The sequence below is a fragment of the Rattus norvegicus genome, chromosome 13, assembly GCF_021556685.1.
Source record: "Rattus norvegicus strain SHRSP/BbbUtx chromosome 13, alternate assembly SHRSP_T2T, whole genome shotgun sequence".
NCBI lineage: Eukaryota > Metazoa > Chordata > Mammalia > Rodentia > Muridae > Rattus > Rattus norvegicus.
In genome coordinates, this window is record NC_141546.1 from 89,197,581 (window position 1) to 89,220,909 (window position 23,329).

A 23,329-nucleotide genomic window follows, 5' to 3' on the forward strand; every position below is an offset into this window, starting at 1 on the left:
GCTGAATGGCTATATGCTAGGATATATATAAACATGTTTAGAAACTGAAAAAACAATGTTTCATACTGACATTTTCCTGCCTTCCTTGTTATTGATCCTTACCCAACACTTCTGTTCCCTTCCCCCTTCCTCTGGCCCTGTCCTCCATCTAGTAGGCCCTTTCTGTTTTCATAGCAACCCTTTTATCTTTGAGTGCCTACTAGGGTAGATTATTCCACACAGTTATCTCTATTCTTAGTAACAGCATGGCTATATGTGGACCCATTTCCCTTATGAAAAAGCTGAGGCCCAAAGAAACTACAAACTCTGCGTGAGACATGTGGCTGACCAGTTGCAGGCTCATGTTTTACATCCAGGTCTGTGTGGATTTCAGAACATAGAAAGTCTCGAGTCATTTCAGGAAAACTACAACTTCTTAGGTTTTTGTAAGTTAAAACACCTTTTAGAATACAAATTGTGGAGTTAAGTGAGGAGAACATTTTTAAGATATAGAACCTTACAAACGTGTGCAGCAGAGTGATCTCCTTTTATGTGGCATTCATAAACAAAGCATTGACTTATCCTTCATTCAACATAGATAGGCTTAGCATCATTAAAAATTACTTGAAAGAGTCAAGAGCCTGGATTTGTAAGCATGTAAAAAATTTCAAGCTAAACATCTGGTAAGATTCCCAAAGGGCGGCTGGAGAAATAATGTTTCCCTGAGACTTTACCTTATTGTTAAATCTACCTGTACATATTCTGTGCATTTTGTTTGTCTTTCTTTATTAAACTCGTGTGTGTGTGTGTGTGTGTGTGTGTGTGTGTGTGTGTGTGTGTGTGTGTGTGTTGTAAGAGAGCATTCACCTGTATGGACATGTTTGTGGATATCAGAGGTCAACATTGGGCATCTTCCTCTTACTTCTCCTTCTCTATCTTGATTTTTGAGTCAGGATCTCTCTCTGTACCTAGAGCTCACTGATCTGTTCTTGCATCTGTGTTTATCAGATATATTAGCCTATAACTCTTTTTTTAAATATGTATTTATTTATTATATATGAGTACACTGTAGCTGTCTTCAGACACACCAGAGTAGGACATCAGATCCCATTACAGATGGTTGTAAGCCACCATGTGGTTGCTGGGATTTGAACTCAGGACCTCTGGAAGAGCATTTAGTGCTCTTAACCACTGAGCCATCTCTCCAGCCCCCAGCCTATAACTCTTTTTGAGCCTTTAGTTCTCAGGATGGTGTGTTATTATTGCTAAAAATAGCATTTGGAAAAATACTGCTTTTATATCACTGGATGTTATGTCTATTTAAATTATTTAAATTCGAGTATGCTTATATATACAGGCACTCATTCATTTCTTTTAGGTTTTCTAGGTTAGTGGAGTATAGAATTTTAAAACACAACCTTATGAGTCTGCTTCTCGGTGTGTACTGTCATTGCATTGCCTTTCATCTCTAATATTGTTGATTTGGGTCATTTTTCCTCTCTATGATCAATTTTACTAAAGTTGTAACAGTCTTCATAATTTCAAAATTAATAACTATAGAAAATGATGGGTATAGTCCAAAGACAAATGTATATTGAGCTTTACTTGAATATGAACAATGTCATTATGTTTTGCAGGTGAAATATTATGCTAAATTGATTACTAATGTATTTTGTAGTTTTCTCACAGATCTCTTACTGTGTTACTAAAGAAATTTAAAATGTTCTAGGGTGATTATTGCCTGATGAATTAAAATGTTTTCACTTAGGGTTCCATAGGATTCACTTTGACTTCCCTTAGACTAAACTATAAAACCAAAGGAAACATTTCCATACACCAATTAGTTTCTTTCCTTTTCTACTTGAATTTGGATTTCACGTGGTTTGTTTTGTATTTCCTCAACAGATACTATGAATTAATCTCTTAATTTTAGTAATTTATGCTGCTTGGTGTAATCTAATAATAAGGAGATTTGGCAGAAAATCTGACTCTTGGTTTTCTATAGGAACACTAATTTTTAAACTGAGACAGGAGATTATTATTAGAGTGGAAATATCATATTCTACTTGGTACAACATTTGTTGGTGGATTTGGGCTCTGTTCCCAGAAATGTAAAATCACCTTGGTTAGTTTTCTGCTCTATGCTGCGCTTCAATTTCCACTTTATTTCTTAATTCTTTTCTTGGGCCATTTGCCAGTATCAACTAGTCAATGTGTACTTTAAGATTTTAGGAGAGAGACATAGTAAATTGCCTCAGTTATCAAAATAAATATATCAAATTGGGATTATCCACACTGTGATTTTTCTCCTGGAAATCTTTAATCCCATGAGAGCTTCTTCAGTGGCTTCTTGGCACAAATCCTTCATGACACTTTTGCCCTGTTTCAGCCTAATATGTCCATGGGAAACAGATTGGTTTTAATGAATTTTTTTTCTAATGACTTCACCTGATTTAAAACATAACATAGTATCTTACACACTGTCACCCTCATCCCCCCCCCAAAAAAAATTCAAAAACCATATTTTGGGGCTTTGATGATCAGTTTTGTCTGTGATCATTTAAGTATCAATACCAAAGAAGACTTCACCAGATGTTTTGAGTAAGTTGACAAGCATCAACAGTTACTGGCATGAAACTAGGTCACAGGGATTTAATAGATGATCTGTGTACCATTCTTGTAGTATGCAAACCATGTTAAATGTATTTCATTGAAGAGTGAAAGGCTCGTGTACACTTGTTCTCTAACATTTGAGCCATACTCTTGGGAGGTGGCATTTGTTGTGTCCTAGTTAGTGTTACTATTGCTATGATAAAATATTTGGCTTACTCTTGTACATACAGTCCATCACTAAAGAAAGGAAGGACTAGATATCAAGTGGGTCTGATACCTGGAGGCAGGAGCTGATTCAGGAACCATGCTGCTTACTGTGTTTTTAAGCATGGTTTGCTCAGCCTGCTTTCTTACCTACCTAGGGATGGTACCACCCACCATGGGTTGGACCCTCTCCCATCAACTACTAATTTAAGAATACCAATTTAAGAATTTAAGAGCAGGATTGAGACCTGCTCTACCCAGATAACTCTAGCTTATGTCAAAATGACTTAAAACTAGGCAGCACAGAGAGCAACTGTAATATTTTGGAACGACATATGACACATTGCAGCTTCTGAGACATGGCTTTTGGAGTGGGGCAAGTATACACACTGAAGTTAAATAGTTCATATGTACTCCAACTGCTGCTCCTGGACCTTTTGAGTGAAATGGCTAAGCATCCTTTCACAACCGACTTATGATAACTTACATTTTTTTTCTTTGCCTTTTTTCCCCCACAGCTGTTGTGAACTTGGACAATTCTGTGGTGGACCTGGAGACCCTTCAAGCTCTCTATGAGAATGTGAGTAGAAGCCCTTCTCTCTGTGTGATCTGCTCAGTACATGTACATTTTACACGTGAGCAGTCTCTTTTAATGTCCTCCGAGGAAACTCAATCTCCATGCAGGGAACTTTGTAGGTAGGGTTTCCTAATACTTTCTAGGAACATACTGGGCAAAATGTGTGTTCTCAAGGCTGACTTGAAAGATATTTCTTATGAAGTTATTCATGTTTCCTCTCTTGAAATAATAGCAGCATTTGTGTGGGCACTGACTTGAGCCAAGCATTGCTCTGTACTGTACAACTGGCAGATACCGAATACTTTGGTAGTTTTCAGCCTTTCAAAGTGAACTAATTTTACATATGTTAATATTTGATGCGAGACAAATTTAGACATGCAGACTCTCCTTTTAAAAGGTCTTCTACACAGCTTTACAGTCTCTAATCTATTTAAACCTATATTTTATACCTCTTCATGATATACAAAATGATGTCATGATTTATTGATGTGAAATGACTCTAATCAATGTCCATTAAGTCAAATCCTTAGCTTTTGTGGGAAGAACATGGGGAATTTAATCTCTTAGCAATGTTGCAAACTAAATGTGTTTATCACCTTTAAAATGCATCTCAAAAAGTTTTCTTTCCTCCTTCTGATCACCGTCTCATTCTTGGAAGTACTACTTCGTTTCTCTAAGTTTAACATGTTTGCTTCTACATTAAAGTACAAGCATTTGGTGTGGGGGGTTATACATGGTTTATTTTATTTTGCATAAGACTTTCAAACTCCACCTATATTGCATCAAATAATGAATTTCTTTTTAAGGCTGACAAATACTGATTTGTGTGTGTGTGCGTGCGTGTGTGTGTGTGTGTGTGTGTGTGTGTGTGTGTGTGTGTGTTAGTGACAGTTTTATTCATTTATCTGTTAGACACATGCCATTAATTTAGGTATTACAACAGTGGTGCAGTGACTACAGGGAGACAGAAGCCTCCTACACATACTGGTGTTGCGTCTTTTGAATCAGTCTGTAGAAGAAAGATTGATCACTCACCCGCTGACTTCACACTTAGATCCTCAGGAACAGTTTGCCCATTGTGGTAGCTCTCATTCACACAAGCATAAACAATATTTGATATTCACAGCCTTTCTTCTTTTTACACTCTGCTATTCGGGAAGATGTGAATTCAGTTTATATTTCTCTGACGATTAGTGATGCTAAACATTCCTGTTGGATAATTCTCTCTCTTGAGAACTGTTTACTGAAGATCCCCAGTCCATTTCTTAACTGGAGATTTTGTTTTCCTCTTAACTGCTTGGTTTCTTATGTATTTCGTATGTTCACTTTACCAGATTTAGACATTACTTAGCAGTATGTATCCTTTGATGATTAGTTAATAATTAGCGTTAGTAGTTTGGCCTGGTACCTTTCATACTCTTAATAATTTTCTTTCAACACCATCATTGCACTTTCTCTAGATTCTTCTAAAACTATCAGTTACACCATCATCCTCTGTGCGTGTGCATGCTTTGTGAGATTCACTAGTATCTTTCCTTTCATCTTATGGAATCCCTTTTGATAATTCCCAAAGAGTCTGGGTTGAGTGTTTGTCTTCTTGCACTTGGGTTATCAAAGTGTTGCAGATGGTTCTTTGTTTGTTTGTTTGGTTGGTTTGGTTGGTTTGGTTTGTTGCTGATGCTGTTCGGTTGTCTGAAAGGAGGTAGCATTAGGTACCCCTACCTCACCTTGATCCTGCAGAGATCCACACACCTCTGTTGTCCAAGTAGAGTGCTAGGATTAAAGGAAAGTATCTTCATACACATTGTTTTCATATCTTCTTCTTTCTGAAAGATAGGTCTTGGGGTTAAAATATTAACAAATGGTTCATCCTCTTCTTCTCTCTTTCACCACTTTGAATATTTCATCTTGCTCTCTCCAGACCAACAGGGTTTGTCCAGAAGGCTCTCATGAGACATGAGAATCATAAGGAAACCTTTGTTTGTTTCAGGGTTTTTGTTTCTGTTACATTCACTTATTTCTTCACGTGTGTGTGTATGTGTGTGTGTCTCTGTGTGTGTGTGTGTGTGTGTGTGTGTATGCACCTATACATGTCACTGCTTATGTGTAGCCATCAGAGAACATTGTGTAGGATTAAGTTTTTACTTCCTTTGAGTTCTGGGATTGAACTCAGGTCATCATGCATGACAGCAAGTGCATTTCCCTGTTGAGCTATCTCACCACCCTGTTCTATATTTCTAATATTTTTCTACTCTTAAGAATTCTTCCTATGGCCTTGTTCTCAGTTTGATATTTTTGCCTTAAGGAGCTCCTTTTGTCATTAGGATTTGGCTAGTGGACTCTGATCCTCTTGTATCTGGATATTGGCTTCTTTGCTCAAATTAGCCATTATTTCAGTAAATATACTTTACTGTCCTTTTTAATTTATTTTGTCTTGAATGTAGTGGTGAGTTCAGACCCAGTCACACTTCTTGAGCCCTCTGGATTCATGAAATGAAACACACACACACACACACACACACACACACACACACTTACACACACACAGACACATACACACACACTCAGACACACACACACTTAGACACACACACAGACACATACAAACACACTCAGACACACACACACAGACACACAGACACACGCACACACACACACACACACTCATGCACGCACACACACACACACACACACACACACACACCAGTTAATTTTTAGTATGCTTTGGCTGTCTCAAAGAATGGGCAGTTCTAATCCTCTCCAAGGCTAGCACACATTTTCTTCCTGTAATCCTGGCTTAATGTCCTCTAATTTTATATTTTATCTTTGTTGCCCTGGCTCCATCTGGGCAGCTCCCCAGTCTGCTGCCTGACACTCTTCTGGGCAACTCTTGCAGAGATCGCATTCCTTCTCACCTACATTTTGGAGGATTTTCATTCCTCAGCTTTAAATCTGATCTGCCTCTCTCCCAATCATAGTGATTCTCCCCTCTCTCCTCTCATCCAGTTCTTAGCCCCCCAGTTCTTAGCCCTTGCAAACCTCAGGATCCTGTCCCATCTCCCTCTGCCCAGTCATTGACATTTGACTCTTTATTGATTGCTCAAAAACCAATCAGGAACAAGGAACTTCAGTGTTTGGACACACAGATTCCTGATTTTGTGGACTGGATTGACACAAAGCATTAGAATCAATCCCAAACTCGTGAATTTTTACTATCTTCTTGGTGGTATTCTTTAACTCCTGCAGAGTCTCTCATTCTTTTTCTCTTTCCCTTTTGTTCCTAATTGAAACCACTGCCTCAGAACTGATTATTCAATGAGGACCTTGTATTTTAGCAGCCTATAGCAATCTTCATCTCCTAGGTTCTTTTCAAAAATATTAGTTCTAGTTCTGTGTCAAAAATTTTGTTTTCTTTGTATATTATTTATCCTTATGTACTTGTAGGGTCATTGGACCCTATTCTAAATATTTTTTCATTTCATAGATCTCCTTTTTTTGGCGGGAGGTATCCATCGTTAAAACCTTGTTAATTACTTTTAAAAGTGTCTTATTTTGGGGCTGGAGATTTATCTCAGTGGTAGAGCGGTTACCTAGGAAGCGCAAGGCCCTGGGTTCGGTCCCCAGCTCCGAAAAAAAGAACCAAAAAAAAAGTGTCTTATTTTCATGCTTTCTGGTTTTACATGTTTGCTGGTATCACTGTTTAGCACATTATTGTAGGCAGTCTCCTTGGAACTGACTCAGGGCAGGCTCAGTTTGACTGATTATTGTGGTCCTTCCTTTTCTTCTTCGTGTTCTGGCTGGATAGCTGCTCAGTTTCTATAACACTGCAGTCACCTCTGGTTGGACCAGTACACAAGCCAAACACCCCAGCCAGATGGCACCATTGATTTTGTTTGGCAGTTCAGTGGCATTAGTTAATAAGCATGGGCTTAAAAAATTCTTTGTGTGTAACTAAGTGGGAGTATGTTATACCCTAGCTGTCAGATATGAGCATCTGTGTACACATACAGTTCACATTGCTTTCATTCTAACAGTCGAAATAAAATCAGGAATCATATTTAAAGGCTGCATATTCTTACGTCCTTTCAGCGGTGAACTTTCTTAATGTACTTTTATCTTTGCATGCTTTCATTTCACCTTCATCTCTAAAGGACACGCTGTTGCTGGAAAGAGAACTGCGTTCTAACATTTTTTTCAGCATACAGGCAATTGACATTTGTCTCTGGCTTCCATTGCTTCTGGTGATAAGTCTGCCATCATCACTGTGAGCTAAGCTGTCTCCTCCTCCTTGTTCCCGTCACGGTCTCCACTCCATCATCTTTAACCGGATTCGTTATGATATAGCTGCCAGTTTCCTCTGCATATATTTTCAGTGCATTTGATGAACTTCCTGAGTCTGTGTGATTCTGTGTTTTCAGATTTAAGAATTTTCATTCTTTAACCTTTAACTTGCAATGCTACTTTTGCACTGTTTTATCAACCCTCTTTTTATGCTGCATATGGTTGACATGCTACAGCTGTGGTATTTTGCATGAGTTGCTGAAATTCAGTCTGTCATTAAGTTTTCAGTATGTTTTCTTCCTGTTCACCATATCTGATACTTCACCAATCCATTCTTATGTGGTCTTTGTTCATATGTTCAACCCTGTCAGTGAAAAGGGGTAACTTCTAGCTTATCATCAGTTTATATCCTAGAATTTTCACTTATTTTTCAATAATTGGATTTTTAAACATAGTTTTGAACTTTGATAACTCTTAATTCAGATTTAGTAATTAATGGGTAAGCCAAAAAAAAAAAAAAAGAAAAAAAAGAAAAGAAAAAAGGACACATTAAACACTTTTAAAAGATAACCTCATAGTGCACGAAGAAATTTCTGCTTCACAGCGAGACTCTGCCTTCATACTATGGAAAGAAGAAAGAAAAAAAAAAAACGTTAGGAACTGGAACTTATAAAAATGTTTACATTTTTAAGACATCTCCAAAGAGAAATTGGTAGACACCATAGAGACAGTTCACAGAGAAATAAACGTGTCTGTCTAAGAACCATTTGAAAATGCTTGTATTCTTAATAACCAACAGGCAAAATAAAGCAAGACATCAACCAGACGAGGTTTCTTAAACCTCCAATCAAGAATTAAGTTGGCTTTTTAAAGCCTAAATAAATAAATAAATAAATAACGTGAAGACGTCAAAAGCAAGTATGTTCTATGTACTATACCGCCCCCATGAAGAAAATCTGGCACAATCTAATGGAACCAAAGACGCACTGAGCACACAGTTCAGGAATCCTACCCTTCATGCTACGTTCTCAGCAGACTGCCAAACACCAAACACATCTATAGGTCCAGCACATGGATCTACTCATACGTGTCTGCTGTCTGAGTGCAGCTCCAAGACAAATTGACCTAGACCAGAAGAATCATGAGAACTTTAAAATAAAGTTTCAAGCTTTTCAACTTTAGAACAATTTGTTTCATGTGAGAAGGGCTGCCCACCCTGTCTCCACGCTTCCCTTCGCTGTATGTGACTCTAAATATAAATGCAGCGAACAGAAAACCAATATCATATTATCATTATGCAATTAATGTGGAATAATATTTTCCATATGAAGCAATGTGTTTGCCCTTGTTATTCTTTCTATGACTTGAGAAAACCAGAAAAAAAAAAAAACAAGTAGAAAGAGGAAAATATTTCCTTTGCCATTCCTGGAAAGCAGCTGGGCCTTTTGTGTCCTATGGCTGTGCTTCCCTCCTTCAAATACTCCTTGGGGACCTGATATTTCATGGTCATGGAGATAATTTGCTTTGTCTTAGTTGCAACAGGCTGGTCGTGGGGGCTGGTGTGGCTGAGGTGTTCATGCTTGTAATGTAGTCTTTCCTTTTTCATAGTTTTGGTGACGGCTACTCTTCTGTCTCATCTGTAACATTCCCCTTGAATTGATTAATTTTAAAGAGGCATTGCGGCTAGTGAACTCCCACAGCTCTTATCTACCTGCATCCTAATTTCTATTTTGCTTTTGCGGGACTGATTGTTTAGTGTTCCTTGCTTATTTTTTTTTCTTTAATTTTTTAATAAGAAGCTATAAATAAATAAAATTTTAAAGCTCCCAGGTTTAAGTGAGACAGTTCCAGTTCAGACTTATCAGCTGGGCAGGCTCTGCTGTCCCTGCTTCCCACTCTAGGAGGGGGTGTCTGCAGGGCTGCAGGAGGCCTTGGAACTGAGTTCTTGGCTTGTTGGGGAGTGGCTCTGTAGCAGAGTCCTCGGAGCTGGGGGAGCACCCTGTGCTGAGATGCCGCGAGTACCAGGAAGCTGGTTCCCAAAGCTGGTAGCTTGAGCCTCAGGCAGACATGGATAGTTGAGGGACTGAGGACGTTTCAACCTGGTGCTGACCTGAGATGGGAGGGAATATTTTTCAAACGCAGCAAGGATTGAGGAGAGAGAGAGAGAGACCCATGCTTCCGTATGAGTCAGGACGACGGGGCATACGTTAAAACCCATTCCAGTATGTATAGCACAGATCCTATGGGCCTGCCCTCCTAACCTCTCAGTTATATGATGTGAAATGACCTGATAATCTTACAGAGGACCCTTGTGTATCACACGTTGCTTCTCTTCCCCACTGGTGAGATTCTCTGTACCAAAGTTGGATTGTAATGTGTGTTGGTGTGGGTCTCTTTGTTTTTAATATATCATGATAACCAGACACAGGAAAGGATGATGAATCTTAAAAACCAACTTCTGTGGATTTAGGATAACTGTAGAAACAACCTCTGGGTGTCCTCTTGAGGAATTTCTGTATTGGATGAACTGAGGCTGGAAGACACACCCCACATATGAGAAATATCATTTCACAGCCTAGGATCCTGAACATTATAAAAAGGAGAAAGCAAGCTGAACATCGGCCTTCTCTGCTGTTTTTCCTGAATGTGGATACAACGAGATCAGCTGCCTCATGCTTCTGCCTTGATTTACCCACTATGATGGCTTAAGCACTGAGCCAAGATAAATCTCTTTTTCCTTTTGTCAGATATTTTGTCCCATCCACAAGTAAATAACCAATAAATGTGGTGACTTGAGATAGATTATAAACTTATAGGTAATATAATCTATAGATATATGTATATATCATATAAGTATACCCCCACACCAACACACACACACACACACACACACACACACACACACACACACACACAGAAGAAAAAGAGTTGAGGAAAAGTAGGTCGGTCAGTATTGACTTTTCAAAATCTGACCCTGCCTGATGGCAGGGAAAAGAACAAGCCTGGAATTGTGCTTTTAAAGAAGTTTGTTTGGCTTGAGTGCATCAGTTTAGGGAAAAAGAAAAAAATTCTTTTCTCAGCACTAAGAGTGAATTTTCCATATGAGGTCTACCAATCTAGATCAATGCCCAGCACGTCCCTGAAGACTTCTTAGCAATATCCTGTCTTTAGTAGCTTGCTTTCTTATGATTGAGGAAGGGGATGCCAGACAGGCATGTTGCATACATTGTTTGTAGGGGAGGTCAGAGTAGGTCACAGCCCTTAGGAGTTAGTTATAAGGCCATGTCCTCTCTTGTCTCTTCAAGTGTCATTACTATTATAACCTTACATGAAATTGAGCTTTTTGGATGTTTATTTTCCAATTTGGCTAAGGTTAACCCATTGGTTTTCAGTTTTTCTCTTTGCTCCTTTCTTTCTGTGTTCAAGCATTGTGCATTTCAGATTTTTGTGTCCTGGTTTCTATAGCATCCTTTCTCTTTTCTTAAAGCTTTCTCCTTTTCCTCAAATCTGTTACTTTCTCTTCCCCTAAAACCTGGACTGTGGGTTCTGTCTTCTGTCAACTCATATCAGCCTCTTATTGAATACCCCTAGAGTAGGCTTCCTCTCTGTTATTGTGCTTTTCACCACCAGGATTTCCTTTTCATCCCTCTTTTAAATTTTCTGTTTCTTTATTGGTACAGTCATTTTGGCTACACATCATTTTTCTTAATTTTCCCATCTCTTCCTTTGAGATGTTTAAAAATTCTTTTTCCTTTACAGTAGCTAATGACTGACTGCCTTTTGTCTTTGAATAGCCTACAATTTCCTGTTTCTTGAAAACTTGTTTGATTATTTTTATTTAGAATCGAATAACATGGTAATGCAGATCACTCCCTGGTGTTCACTGTTTTGTTGTTGGTCTTGTTTGCTTTGATTGAGATGGATTGTCTCGGGGCCAATAATCAGGCTCTGATGGATTTAAGGTTATTACTGAGCTCACAGCCTTATTCTGGAAATGTGTGAGCTCTTTCTGATTCTTCCCTTGCTAGTTCATGCTGAACAAAACGTGAAACGAAGAAATAAGGGTTATGAAAACAAATTACGATCCTTTAAAGCACTTGGAATTTACTTCAGCAAGTCAGAGAAGGAATTGTACAAGTGAAATACAATGATGGCCTCCCCTTTCTACATACCTGGAGAATCAATTGTAAGGTGCAACAGGCCAAACACAAAGCATCAATGTCTGGAGTGCAGAGCCCCTTTCTTTGAACTGTAATGACTTGAGTGACCAGATTTGCCCAACTTAATGCTGAGTTCTTGCCCTGGATGTTGCAAACCGGGAACAGATCCTAAGAGGGTGCATCAAGAAAATTCTGCTATTATTAGTTTTGTCTAAGTGAGAAATTTTGTTTCTCACATTTCATACTGTGCTTTATTTCCAGAAACCCCTTGACATGTTAAGATTTAAAGCTAAGTATTATATTAAAATATATTTTGGAATATTGTCCTTTATGTCATGAAGCATACTTTGAACTAGTGTTTCAAATTCCTTGTCTATTACTGGAGCATCTATGTGTCATCTTGTGGTTTGCATCTGCTGATTGTATTTTCCTGAGAGTTGATCTCATTTTTCGGTGCCTCTGGTGCATTAGATAATTTTATGTTGTATCTTAGGCAATACTTATGCATGTATATCATTATTCTTGGCAGAAAATATAACACTTAAATGAAATCTGTACGGTGTCTGTGGGTTCTTTATATTAAAAAGAGATTTAAGTTGTTTTTCAATACCTAATGTCTTGGATGAGCTCTCAGCAGCAGACTCAGTGGAACAGATAACATCATTGAGAACAATCGAAGGTGAAAATAAAACATGGCGGCTGAAGAGATGGCTGAGTGGACAAACATGTTTGCTGTGTAAATGTGAGGACCAGAGTTCAGTAGAACCTGTGTAAATGCAGGCTCGGCGCAGCAACCACCTGCAATTTTAGTGCCCTGAAGGCAGAGGAGTGGGTTGCTAGAGCAGAGAGCATGCTGGCTAGTCAGATTAGTCACCTCAGAGAACTGTGGGTTCAATGGCGAGAACCTGCCTGCCTCAAGGAATATGGTGGAGACTGGTCAGAGAGCACTCTTGTCGTTGACTTTGGGCTTTCTCATGCATGAGCACTCATCTGTGTATGAAGTTGCATGTACCCATGCATATACACTTGTATGGACACAGGTGCCCAAACACATGTGGACAAGCATATAGCTGTACATGCATATAATATATATATAGATATTAGTCCCTTAGATATATCTAACTAAATGATAGTTTTCAAGTGGAGGTTGTCTTTTAACTGAATCTTTCCTTCAATTAGTAAATTAGACTAATAAGGAAAGTAGTATATAATTTTAATAATTCTACAATAGGACAATTGCAATATATCAAGACATGTACAAATATATATGATAAAGTATATATATATATATATATGAAATATGCATATTATGCAGGTTTTAAAATCATAATATACTGTGTATGTTATCTGTGTGTCTTTGTGTGTTCATTAGTGTATTCCTGACTGAAGCCAATGATTATATTAAGATGTCTTCTTGTTTTCCCCCATCTTTATTAAATTGGGTATTTCTTATTTACATTTCAAATGTTATTCCCTTTCCTGGTTTCCATGACAACATCCCCTAACCCCTCCCCCTCCCACCCTATATGGATGTTCCCCTCCCAGTCCTCCCCCCATTACTGCCCTCCCCGCAAGAGTCCCATTGACTAGGGGTCCAGCCTTGGCAGGACCAAGGGCTTCCCCTTCCACTGGTGCTCTTACTAGGCTATTCATTGCTACCTACACAATTGGAGCCCAGGGTCAGTCCATGTATAGTCTTTGGGTAGTAGCTTAGTCCCCAGAAGCTCTGGTTGGTTGGCATTGTTGTTGATATGGGGTCTCGAGCCCCTTCAAGCTCTTCCAGTCCTTTCTCTGAGTCCTTCAACGGGGGTCCTATTCTCAGTTCAGTGGTTTGCTGCTGGCATTCGCCTCTGTATTTGCTGTATTCTGGCTGTGTCTCTTAGGAGAGATCTACATCCGGCTCCTATCGGCCTGCACTTCTTTGCTTCATCCATCTTATCTAATTGGGTTGCTGTATATGTATGGGCCACATGTGGGGCAGGCTCTGAATGGGTGTTCCTTCTGCCTCTGTTTTAAACTTTGCCTCCCTATCCCCTCCCAAGGGTATTCTTGTTCCCCTTTTAAAGGAGTGAAGCATCCGCGTTTTGGCCATCCCTCTTGAGTTTCATGTGTTCTGTGTGTGTCTTCTTCATTTGCTTTCCAACCTTCCAGTACAAGTTCAAATTGAAAACAGAAGCCAGGGAATAATGCGAACAGTAAAATTTATCATAGTAAATATCAGGCAATAATAGATACAAAATTAAAACGACAGCTCTCACCATGCTTTGGGGCTTAGCAAGCATACCGAGGGAAGAAAGGAAAAATGGTGGAGGGAGTCCTTCAAGTCCTTCAAGGGAAGGTAAGATTGTAATCTGTTAGTTTACCTAGGTTGCTGTGAATGGGTGATAATGAAACATACTTTCCTGTAGTAGGTAGATAGACTCATGGATATTCTTGTAAGAGTCAGCGTGTTCAAGTTGTTAAGATGCCTGGAGCTTAGAGTATGTTTACAGTCTAAGAAACAAACCACAGGAGCCATGGCAGTTTTAGGACTAGTGCAAATGGTCAGAGAGCCTAGGCCGTAGTTGCAAGGCGCTCACCAAGCCCTGCACAATGCCTGTGCTGTGGGGTAGTGCCAAGGTACGGGCACATGTCCTCTGCTGCTGGTCAGTACAGAAGAGAAAAACAAACGCAGACAGCTGTGCACAGGACTGGGAAGATAGCCCTGTTTCTGACGCAGCTCTTCAAGCGCCTCCTACTGGCCAAACCTAGTTTCCTGTAAAGATGGACTCACCTACTGTTTCATCTTGGGGAAGGTTCCAGAAAGTAAATTGGGAGGTGAGCAGCAGTAAGTGGCAGAGACGCCAGAGAGGACTGAGGTTTGGAGAAATAGTCTTATCGTGCATGGAAGTCATATGCTGTTTTGTGACTACATGTGACAGAACGTATTGCTCTGAAGGGTTCACTGGAGAAGGAGGGGAGGGCAGTCACTATGCACATGCTTAGTCTTGGCATAGATTCTCTTTGGAAATACTTTAAACTTTATTGTGACGATTACTTATAGTAATTAATTTACATAAAGCTTCCTGAGTAAAGCTTCCTTTTATTTTTGTATGATATCTGAATAAGCTTAATTTTGTCTTACAAGTAAGGACATTTGAAGGGAATGCAAATTTTATCTGAAGAAAGTTTTAATGTTTTAATTCCTTTTGTCATACATATATGAGAGGTAATCTTTCATAGCATTCCATTACTTACCCTTGGGGACAAAATAATATAGCTAATGTGAATGCCTTCTCGTAAATACACTTTCTTTTTGCCAGATGCTTAAATGCCAATGGACTGTTTTAAAGTAGTTGTATTTGATCTCTCTGAAACAGATGGGGGTGTTTGTTATACAAACCTTATTTAGAATCTATTCCTTTTTTTCTTCCCTGATTGCATATGTTTGGCAGTGAGTTTTCCCTTCTAGATGTGAATGAATTTTGGGCAGTCTCCAAATCTAAACACACCCTAATTTCAAAAACCACAATCCTGAGGGCCCGATTCCTGTTTATCAAGGAATTAAGACTTCGTGAAAACCACACAGTTACTATATACAGTCTGCTGTAGCGAGGTTTTAAAAACAGAACTCTTTATAGTTTATTTAGGGTTATTGAGTATCATTAAGTTCACAAGAGTCAAGCCTTTGCCGTATATAGTTATTTAAATGTACATATTGCTTCTGATTCTTAAAATGTACTCCTACTATGGCATGGTGAGTTTATGGGACAAGTGAAGAGGGATTCTGGGGTAGGAAGGGGAGGATTATTGAGGTACATTCCTTTTTTTTTTTTTAGTGTATCAAATGACTATCATTACATCTAAATGTATCTAAAATATCCACGGACAACTGTGAGTTCAAAGGTTATTTTTTAATTTTTCATTTTACTTCTTGTTAAGAAAACTGAACAAAAGGATCCTAAGTTGTGTTTTTAAAAATATTAAAAACTGAAGCAAAACCTTAAAAGTCAATCCTATTAGAAGTTCAAATGAAGAAAAAAGTGAATAAAGATAGGGCGGGAACAAATTCTACACCCCTGTGTGATTAACCAGCTCTAATCCAATTTAAAGGACTGGGGACGGGGGAGGCAGGTAGGACAGAAAGAATGAGAAGTCTAAATTTACACTTCTTAGGATTAAATTTCACAGGCATACTTTCTAGTTTCAGTAATCTTCACTTAGGGTGGTGCTTGACATACCAGCAAACTTTAATCTGGAAGAGGGCCGGAGTGTGTGTCACATGATACAGCATCCCGAAAAGCCTAGACCCTGTTGCACGAGGGAAAATGAATTGGATTAACCATCTGTGTTCCTCTAGCTCCCCAGAGGAATTTAATTGATTCACATTTGAAGCACCATTCAGCCATCGGGTTCTTCAAAGGACAATGTATTGACTTCCCCAGTGTAGCTGTCTGAAAGCCCAACTCTGTCTCACTGTTCCTGTTTCACTGTTGAGTTGGTTCATGGGATCTCTGTAAAGCATGCTCACTTTCGCCTGTAAATACACTGAAGGCGAATTACAGAAGTAAAAAAAAAAAAAATGGAAAGCTGTGCACTTTGAATCCCTCACTGATTGGTTCAACTAATAGGCCTAATTACAAAAAAAAAAAAAAGAAAGAAAAAAAAAACAGATCATAAACTTACCATGACTATTTTTCAGTAACCAACTGCGTTGCATGGATTCCTAGTGAGTAAGGCTGACTGGCATGACTGAGGTAGTAACTGGAGGACTGCATTAGTTGGTTATATCTAGTCTCTCTCTTGTTTTACGTTATGTTAGACTTTGATAATTGGTTTTTTCCTAAGGTACCTTTTCTGAGAGCACTGAGCTCCCTTCATGGTCACCATTGGGCAGTCCATTGCTAATTGTTACTTGCAGACCTGTGTACTGTGGAGCTCCCTTCTGGGGCTTTTCAGTGGGGAATCTGCCTGCTTTGAGTTTTGGCTTTGTTTGTATGTCTGTTTTTGGTTCTATATAGTTCTGGCTACTTTCCCATCTTTCCACTTTCTGCCTTCCAAGCACCCGGATGAACTGAGTTATACTAGATTACACTAGAGCGGCAGTGAGCGGAGCTCTTTCTGAAGCTGTCCTCCTGATGAAAGACCATCAGTTTCCTTTCCATCCTGCTGTCCTAGGGACTGTTTCCTTGTGTCAGTTGTCCTGTGCATCCACAGTGTGGTGCTCCCCTTTCTTTGCATTCTCTGTTCACTGTTACTCACTTGTCTGGCCTGTGTACTGTGCCGATATTCCCTTAATTAGCATCCTCAACTCCCCAACCTCATGAAAATTCCTCCCTTAGTATTATCTGCCCTGGACATGCACTTAAATGCAACAAAAACTTATACCAAGACACATAAGTATTTATGGTATGTGTTTAGCTTAGCAGCTGAACAAATTCCTTTGCACATTATTTGTTTTGAAATACCACGGTTTGGAGCTAAGGAGATGGATCAGTCAGTAATGGCTTCCCAGACAAACATGAGGACTTGGGTTCACATCTGCAGCAGTCATGTCAAAAGGCAGGCTTAGTGGTATCTGTCCAGTACCCCAGCACTGGGGAAGCAGAAAGAAGAGGAGTCCTGGAACTCACTGGCCAGCCAGCCGAACTAGTAGCATTAGCAAGCTATAGGTTCCACGAGGAACTTTGTCTCAAAAAATAAGGTGGAGAACAATCAAGAGACACATTCAGCATCAATCTCTCACTTCCACACTCACATATATACTCAACCAGGAATGCGTGCGCACACACACACACACACACGAACATGTATAGGAACACATATATGCAAATAAGATTGTTATAATCATAATTTGAATATGTGACACTAAGCACATGTTCCACAAAACTAATTTAGGGGCATTTTGGTTAGAATTTTAACTGTATTATTTGAAATGTCAGGTATGTGCAGAACATATATTATTTGTATCCAAGCCGAATCCACCCTGCCGTTCGCAGACTACATGCCCTGCTGGTTTCATGTGTGTTCTTCTTGCTCTCCGTGTTATTGCTCTCATTCTCAAGGTCCAATGACTGGTTCCTTTATAACAGTGAATGTAGTTCATCCACAGGAGTACAGGCAACCTACTAACAGCTACACCTCTGAAGAAGAATGATCCCAACATCCCTGGGACATCTTCAATTGCCAATAGTTCCTTGGCGAGAGGTGGACTGCACACACCCATGAGGGCATGTTGAGTGGCCTGAGCTCCTGAAGGTTTCTCATAGCTACCCTTGGCCTCTGTGAGCTCAGAAGCACAACAGCCACGCCACGTCCAGAAGGTCACATTTCATAGCCCACTTCCCTATCTCTGACTCTTTCCACTCCTTCTTCCAAAATGTTTCCCAAGCTTTGGGCAGAAAGGAGTTCATATAAATGTTCCCTTTTGGGCAGAACACATAAGTAATCACTTACTCCCAGTACTTTGACTAGTTATAAGTCTCCACATTGACTACTGCCCACTGCCAAAGAATGTTAATGGCACCATGAACTCAGGGAACCAATTCCCAGTATAACTGCTCTGTGTTGAAAGGCACCTTCTCAGATCCTTGTGTCTCCAGCAGGACTCAAGTGGGAAAGGGCATGGTGGGAGTCACTGGGCTCTGTAGCTTCTGTGTTTTGCATGATTCCTGTTTGTGTGAATGGAGAAGTCTTTTCCTAGGATTCCTGTACTCTCATTTTGGTCTTGAGGGTCCTGGTACTATCGAGCATAGGTGAGGATCCACATTCGCCTTCAGCTTCTGGTGCTGAACATTAGGGCTTGCATAGGCTCAGGTTCTCAGTTCCGTTGCCCGCTTTCCTGCTGAGGCCCTCATCTGGCTTAATGACTTCCTTTCCAGACATGGTCTCATTGCAGAATTATCTCTATTTTCTTCCATGGAGTTTCGGGTCGGATTTCCAACACACCATCTTACTTAGAAGCTGAGGGTTGCTTCTTACTTTTAGAAGCAGTCTGTGGCTTCATTGTCACTGTCCCAGAAAGCAGGGTCCAAGAACAGAATCTGTTATCCTAAGTGACATGGGCTTGAGCTCCTTAGATTCTCACCTCATACTTGCCTTGGTTTCATTTTGCTTTTTGAGATAGGGACTCCTGTGTGTCTCTGGCTTTCCTAGGATTTGCTCTATAGACTAGGCTGGTCTCGAGCTCACCACTGAAAGTTGTTCACGACATTGTTTGCCTTGACATTGGCTTTGCAGGTGAATGTTGCCACTCCCTTTTCTTTTGTGGAGTCACCACTTTTGTGTGCACCACTGACTGCAGTGTGACCCTGGGTGAATACCGCTTACACCCACATGTCAGTTTTCTGTGACGCAAATCCAGTACAGAGCTAGCTTTTGCAACAAATAGTTAGAATGTCTTATACCCAGTATTTAAAGAAATATATTAATGATGAATTCTATTTATATCCAAATGGAAATCTTCCATTTGCTACAGATAGTACAAGTGAAATCTTAAGTAATTTATAATGCTATGTGAATTTTTAATAATGCAAATGAATGCTTGGATATAGTGAAACAGAAAATGTAATGGAATAGATAGACATTCTTACCATATTTTATTATTTTCTTGGATACAATAGTTAAAAACACCTGTGTCATTTCTGTTACCATTTACTAAAATGATGAACCCATAGTTAAGTTGAATAGTTTGTCTAAGACATGTATTATGGTTTCATTCATGAGCTTCCCTGTGTCTATTAACATTTATATTAAAATATAGAACAGTTAAAATTTTTAAAAAATAATGAATGCAAAATAATAATGCATATTAATACTTAAAAAACACTTTATGCAGTATGCACATTTTATTTTTCAATTTAAAAATTACTGCAGTGTAATAGTTCTTTTGTATCTACTTTCCCTCTACTGGAAGGAGAATATAATTTCATTTTGCATCTAAAATGTGTGGCAATTTTTCCATGCTCACTTGAATATATTTATTTTTATATGATAAAATCCAACAGACTGTGAGACGCTTTAAGTCCCTTCTCCCCTAGATAAAGATGGTTAGATCAGAAAGATCATAGTGATTGGAGGAGGGGAAATGTGACATTCCACTAGACCTAAGAGCCCAGACTTCACTTAGACAGAAAGAGGAGGGCATGGGGGGATTGGTTACAGTATTCTTCCTGTGTCAAAGTCATATTCTCCTGAAGAATACCAGTCTAGCTACTGACCTCTTTTTGTTCCATATTGATCAAAATTAAGAGTTATGCAATGTTTCTACTACTTAAAAGGAGAGAGAGAAAGAGACTGGGAGACAAAAAAAGAGAGACGCCACTGTGGCCATCTTTATGCCTTAGAGAAGTAGACAGAGATGTAGTCCTCAATAAATGTGTCTGCAGTCCTTCAGTACTGCCTTAATCCTCGCTTTGATCCTTGCTTCTATTTCTTCTCGTGTTTGAGTTCTAAATGTAAACCTTGTTCAATAATAGGAATACTTGTTTGTGTCTCTCCTTATTACAGAGTCCTTTGGTCCTTTCATGGCATTTCTCCCCTTCACTCTGAGCATGAATTTTATATCTTTGTGTGTGGTGGGGAATTGTTTATACGTTCCTGTCTTTCTAGCAGCCATTGTTTTTATCTAAATTCGATTGCTCCGTGGTCGTCTTCTTATTTCTCTCTTTGACAGCATTAACAAACCTTTTAGCTTGGTAGGATGCAGAAAGTGTCTCTTGCACATACATTCTCAACCATACAGCAACTTGAGGAGGACAGACTCTTCTGACACACACACTAAACATTTCCCAGTAACTTTCCATGAAGCATTAGTGAAATGGTACAGTTGGCTAGCAGATACAATAAATTTTTTCAACCTGGTGCCATAAATGTCTGCTGGACCACCCTTAAATTCTTTTATTCTGCTTATGTTAAATGAATGAACCTAAGACTAGGAACATTGTGGCTTATGTAGAAAACTCCCAGATTTGGCTTGTGTATGAGTATGTAAAGAAAGGGTTTTTTGTTTCCTTTTTCTCTCTATCTTTCTTTCTTTCTATTTCTTTCTTCCTTTTTGTTTTATAATGGTAGCAATTGTGAGGGGAAGACGGATGGGAGGCAGGGGAGGGGACGGAGTAGAATCCAGGTCTCTACACAGACTAGGAAATGTTCTTTTCCCAAACTACAACCCTTGCTGTGTTGCTTATTTTACACGCCTGATAGAAACCTCGTTATCACTGAAACTGGGTCCTGAGTTGAAATTACGCATGAAGAGAAAAAACAGTCGTCGGCCTTGACGTATGATGCTTGATATGGTCACCAACTTTTCTTGCTTATTGCTCATGATTACAGCGGCTGAAATTTAATTGGGCAATAAATTTATTAAAGGAGTAAATAATTAGCTCTCTTAATCAGATGTGGAACTCCTAGTATGTTTTTGTTCACTGGACTTACTTAGGAACTTAAGTGGTTCCAGATGGTGTCTCATGTATATTTGGTTTTGAGAGTGTGTATGTGTGTGTGTGTGTGTGTGTGTGTGTGTGTGTGTGTGTGTTCTGTCAGGTTTATATATGTAGTTAAATGTTCAAAATTTGGAGGTTTCCACCATTGACCCTATGCATTGGAAATCTTAGCTTTCAATATCAGGAGTGCACTGTAGCCATTTTTGATGGCTACACCCTTTCAGGTCACCCTTTGAAATGTTAAGGATATTAAGTGGTTTTGCATATTCCAAGAAGAAAATCTGTAAATGGTAGTTGAGGATAATACTTGTAATTTTTATTTTGAGTTTAATTGAGAAGTTTATTTGGGTTTGAAGGTACAGTCCTCATGGTTGGGAAGCTTGGTAGCTGGACTCTGTGGCAGCCAGTCACTTTATATCCTTAGCCAAGGACCAGAGCTGAATGCTGGTATTCAATTGGCTTTTTCCTTTTTATTTTTTGCTCAGTCTCCAGCCCTAGCCCATGAATTCCACCACCCACATTCAGGATGAATCTTCCAATCTCAGTTAAACACTCTGGAGACTCTCGAACAGATATTCCTAGAGGTTTATCTGGAAGGTGATTCTAATTCCTGTCAAATCGATGATCAGGATTAATCACTATAACCATGCAAATATCCTGAAAGATTTTAAGATTAGGAGAGGTGTGGGCTGGCAAGATGGCTCAGTAGATACGGCTACCTGCCTCCAAGCCTGGCAACCCGAGGACAATCCCTGGAGCATGAACGTTGGAAAAAAAACGACTGACGCAAGCTTTGGCCTTTACATCCACTCACTTCATCCATAAAGAAATAAATGGAGAAAATAATGATTAAAAGAGTTATAAGTCAGCAAACAGTAATATACAAACCACACTCTTGAATATGCCAGGTGCAAGAGGATAATTTAAGTGGCCCTTTGATAATGTATGTGTTTATTTTCCTTTCAAAGTACTGAGACAAAAAAAACTTTTAAACATTCAAAGTTGTATCTATAGCATAATTTCCATATATATTTTAATATTTATAAAATGAGAGATATTATCAAATCTCATATTTTGTTTTACCCATGAAATACTTAAAGAAATACACACACAATCACATGACCTGCATGGGTTTGCATCAGGTACCCTGCATATGTACTGCAGCTTTCAGTAGTATTTTGGGGGGACTCCTGAGTGAGTGAACAAGTGGGCCTCAATTCTTGTTCTTGCTCTTGGGGCTCTCATATTTTTCTGTTGACCCGTCTTTGTCTAACATTGAAATGATGGTTTTTGTTTTGTCTCGTATTTCATTTTGTTATGCTTTATTTTTATCTGTTTGAAGCCTGTTCTTTTGTAATGGATCCAGACAGGAGAGGAGGTAGGGAGAAACTGGAAGGAGTAGAGAGATGGGGAACTGTATGCAGAACCTTTTTAAACAAAAGGTTGAAAATACAATACATTCTTTCCATGGATCAATGCTAATATTAGTGGACTCGTTATCATGGGTGGGAGGAAAAACTGCCAGGTCCCACTACTAGACAAAGAACTATGGGCAGCTAATTGCTGCTGAGAGAAGAAATAATTTATTTTATTTTTTATTGTTTTATTTACTTACCTTCCAAAAGTTGCCCCCTTTCCTAATCCCACCTCTAAGAATTCTTAACCCCCTGCCACTCCCCTTTGTCTCACATCTAACACCCCTTCCCCTCCACATCCCCCTTCCCTGGGGCATCAGGTTTCTACATGAGTAGACACATCCTCTCCCACTGAGGTCAGACAAGGCAGCCCTCTGTTACATATGTGCTGAGGGGCCACAGACCAGCCCATGCATGTTCTTTGGTTGGGGGAGCTCCCAGGGGTCTGGGTTAGTTGATATTGTTGGTCTTCCTGTGAGATTACCATCCTCTTCAGCTTCTTCAGTCCTTCCCCTAACTCTTCCATAGGGGTCCCCAACTTCAGTCCAATGGTTGGCTGTAAATATCTGCATCTGTCTCAGTCAGCTGCTGGTAGAGCCTCTGAGAGGACAGCCATGCCAGGCTCCTGTCTGCAAGTAAAATATAGTATCAGTATATTTTATTTTTTGATAATTATAG

The 23,329-nt window shown here is 39.4% G+C and overlaps 1 protein-coding gene across 1 annotated transcript in view; it reads left to right on the forward strand.

Moving 5' to 3' along the window:
- Fmn2 (formin 2) overlaps positions 1–23,329 on the forward strand; it is a 311,596-nt gene that overhangs the window by 151,527 nt on the left and 136,740 nt on the right. The window contains 1 exon segment of the mRNA NM_001427798.1: positions 3,315–3,376. Coding sequence (NP_001414727.1) covers positions 3,315–3,376 — 62 coding nt within the window.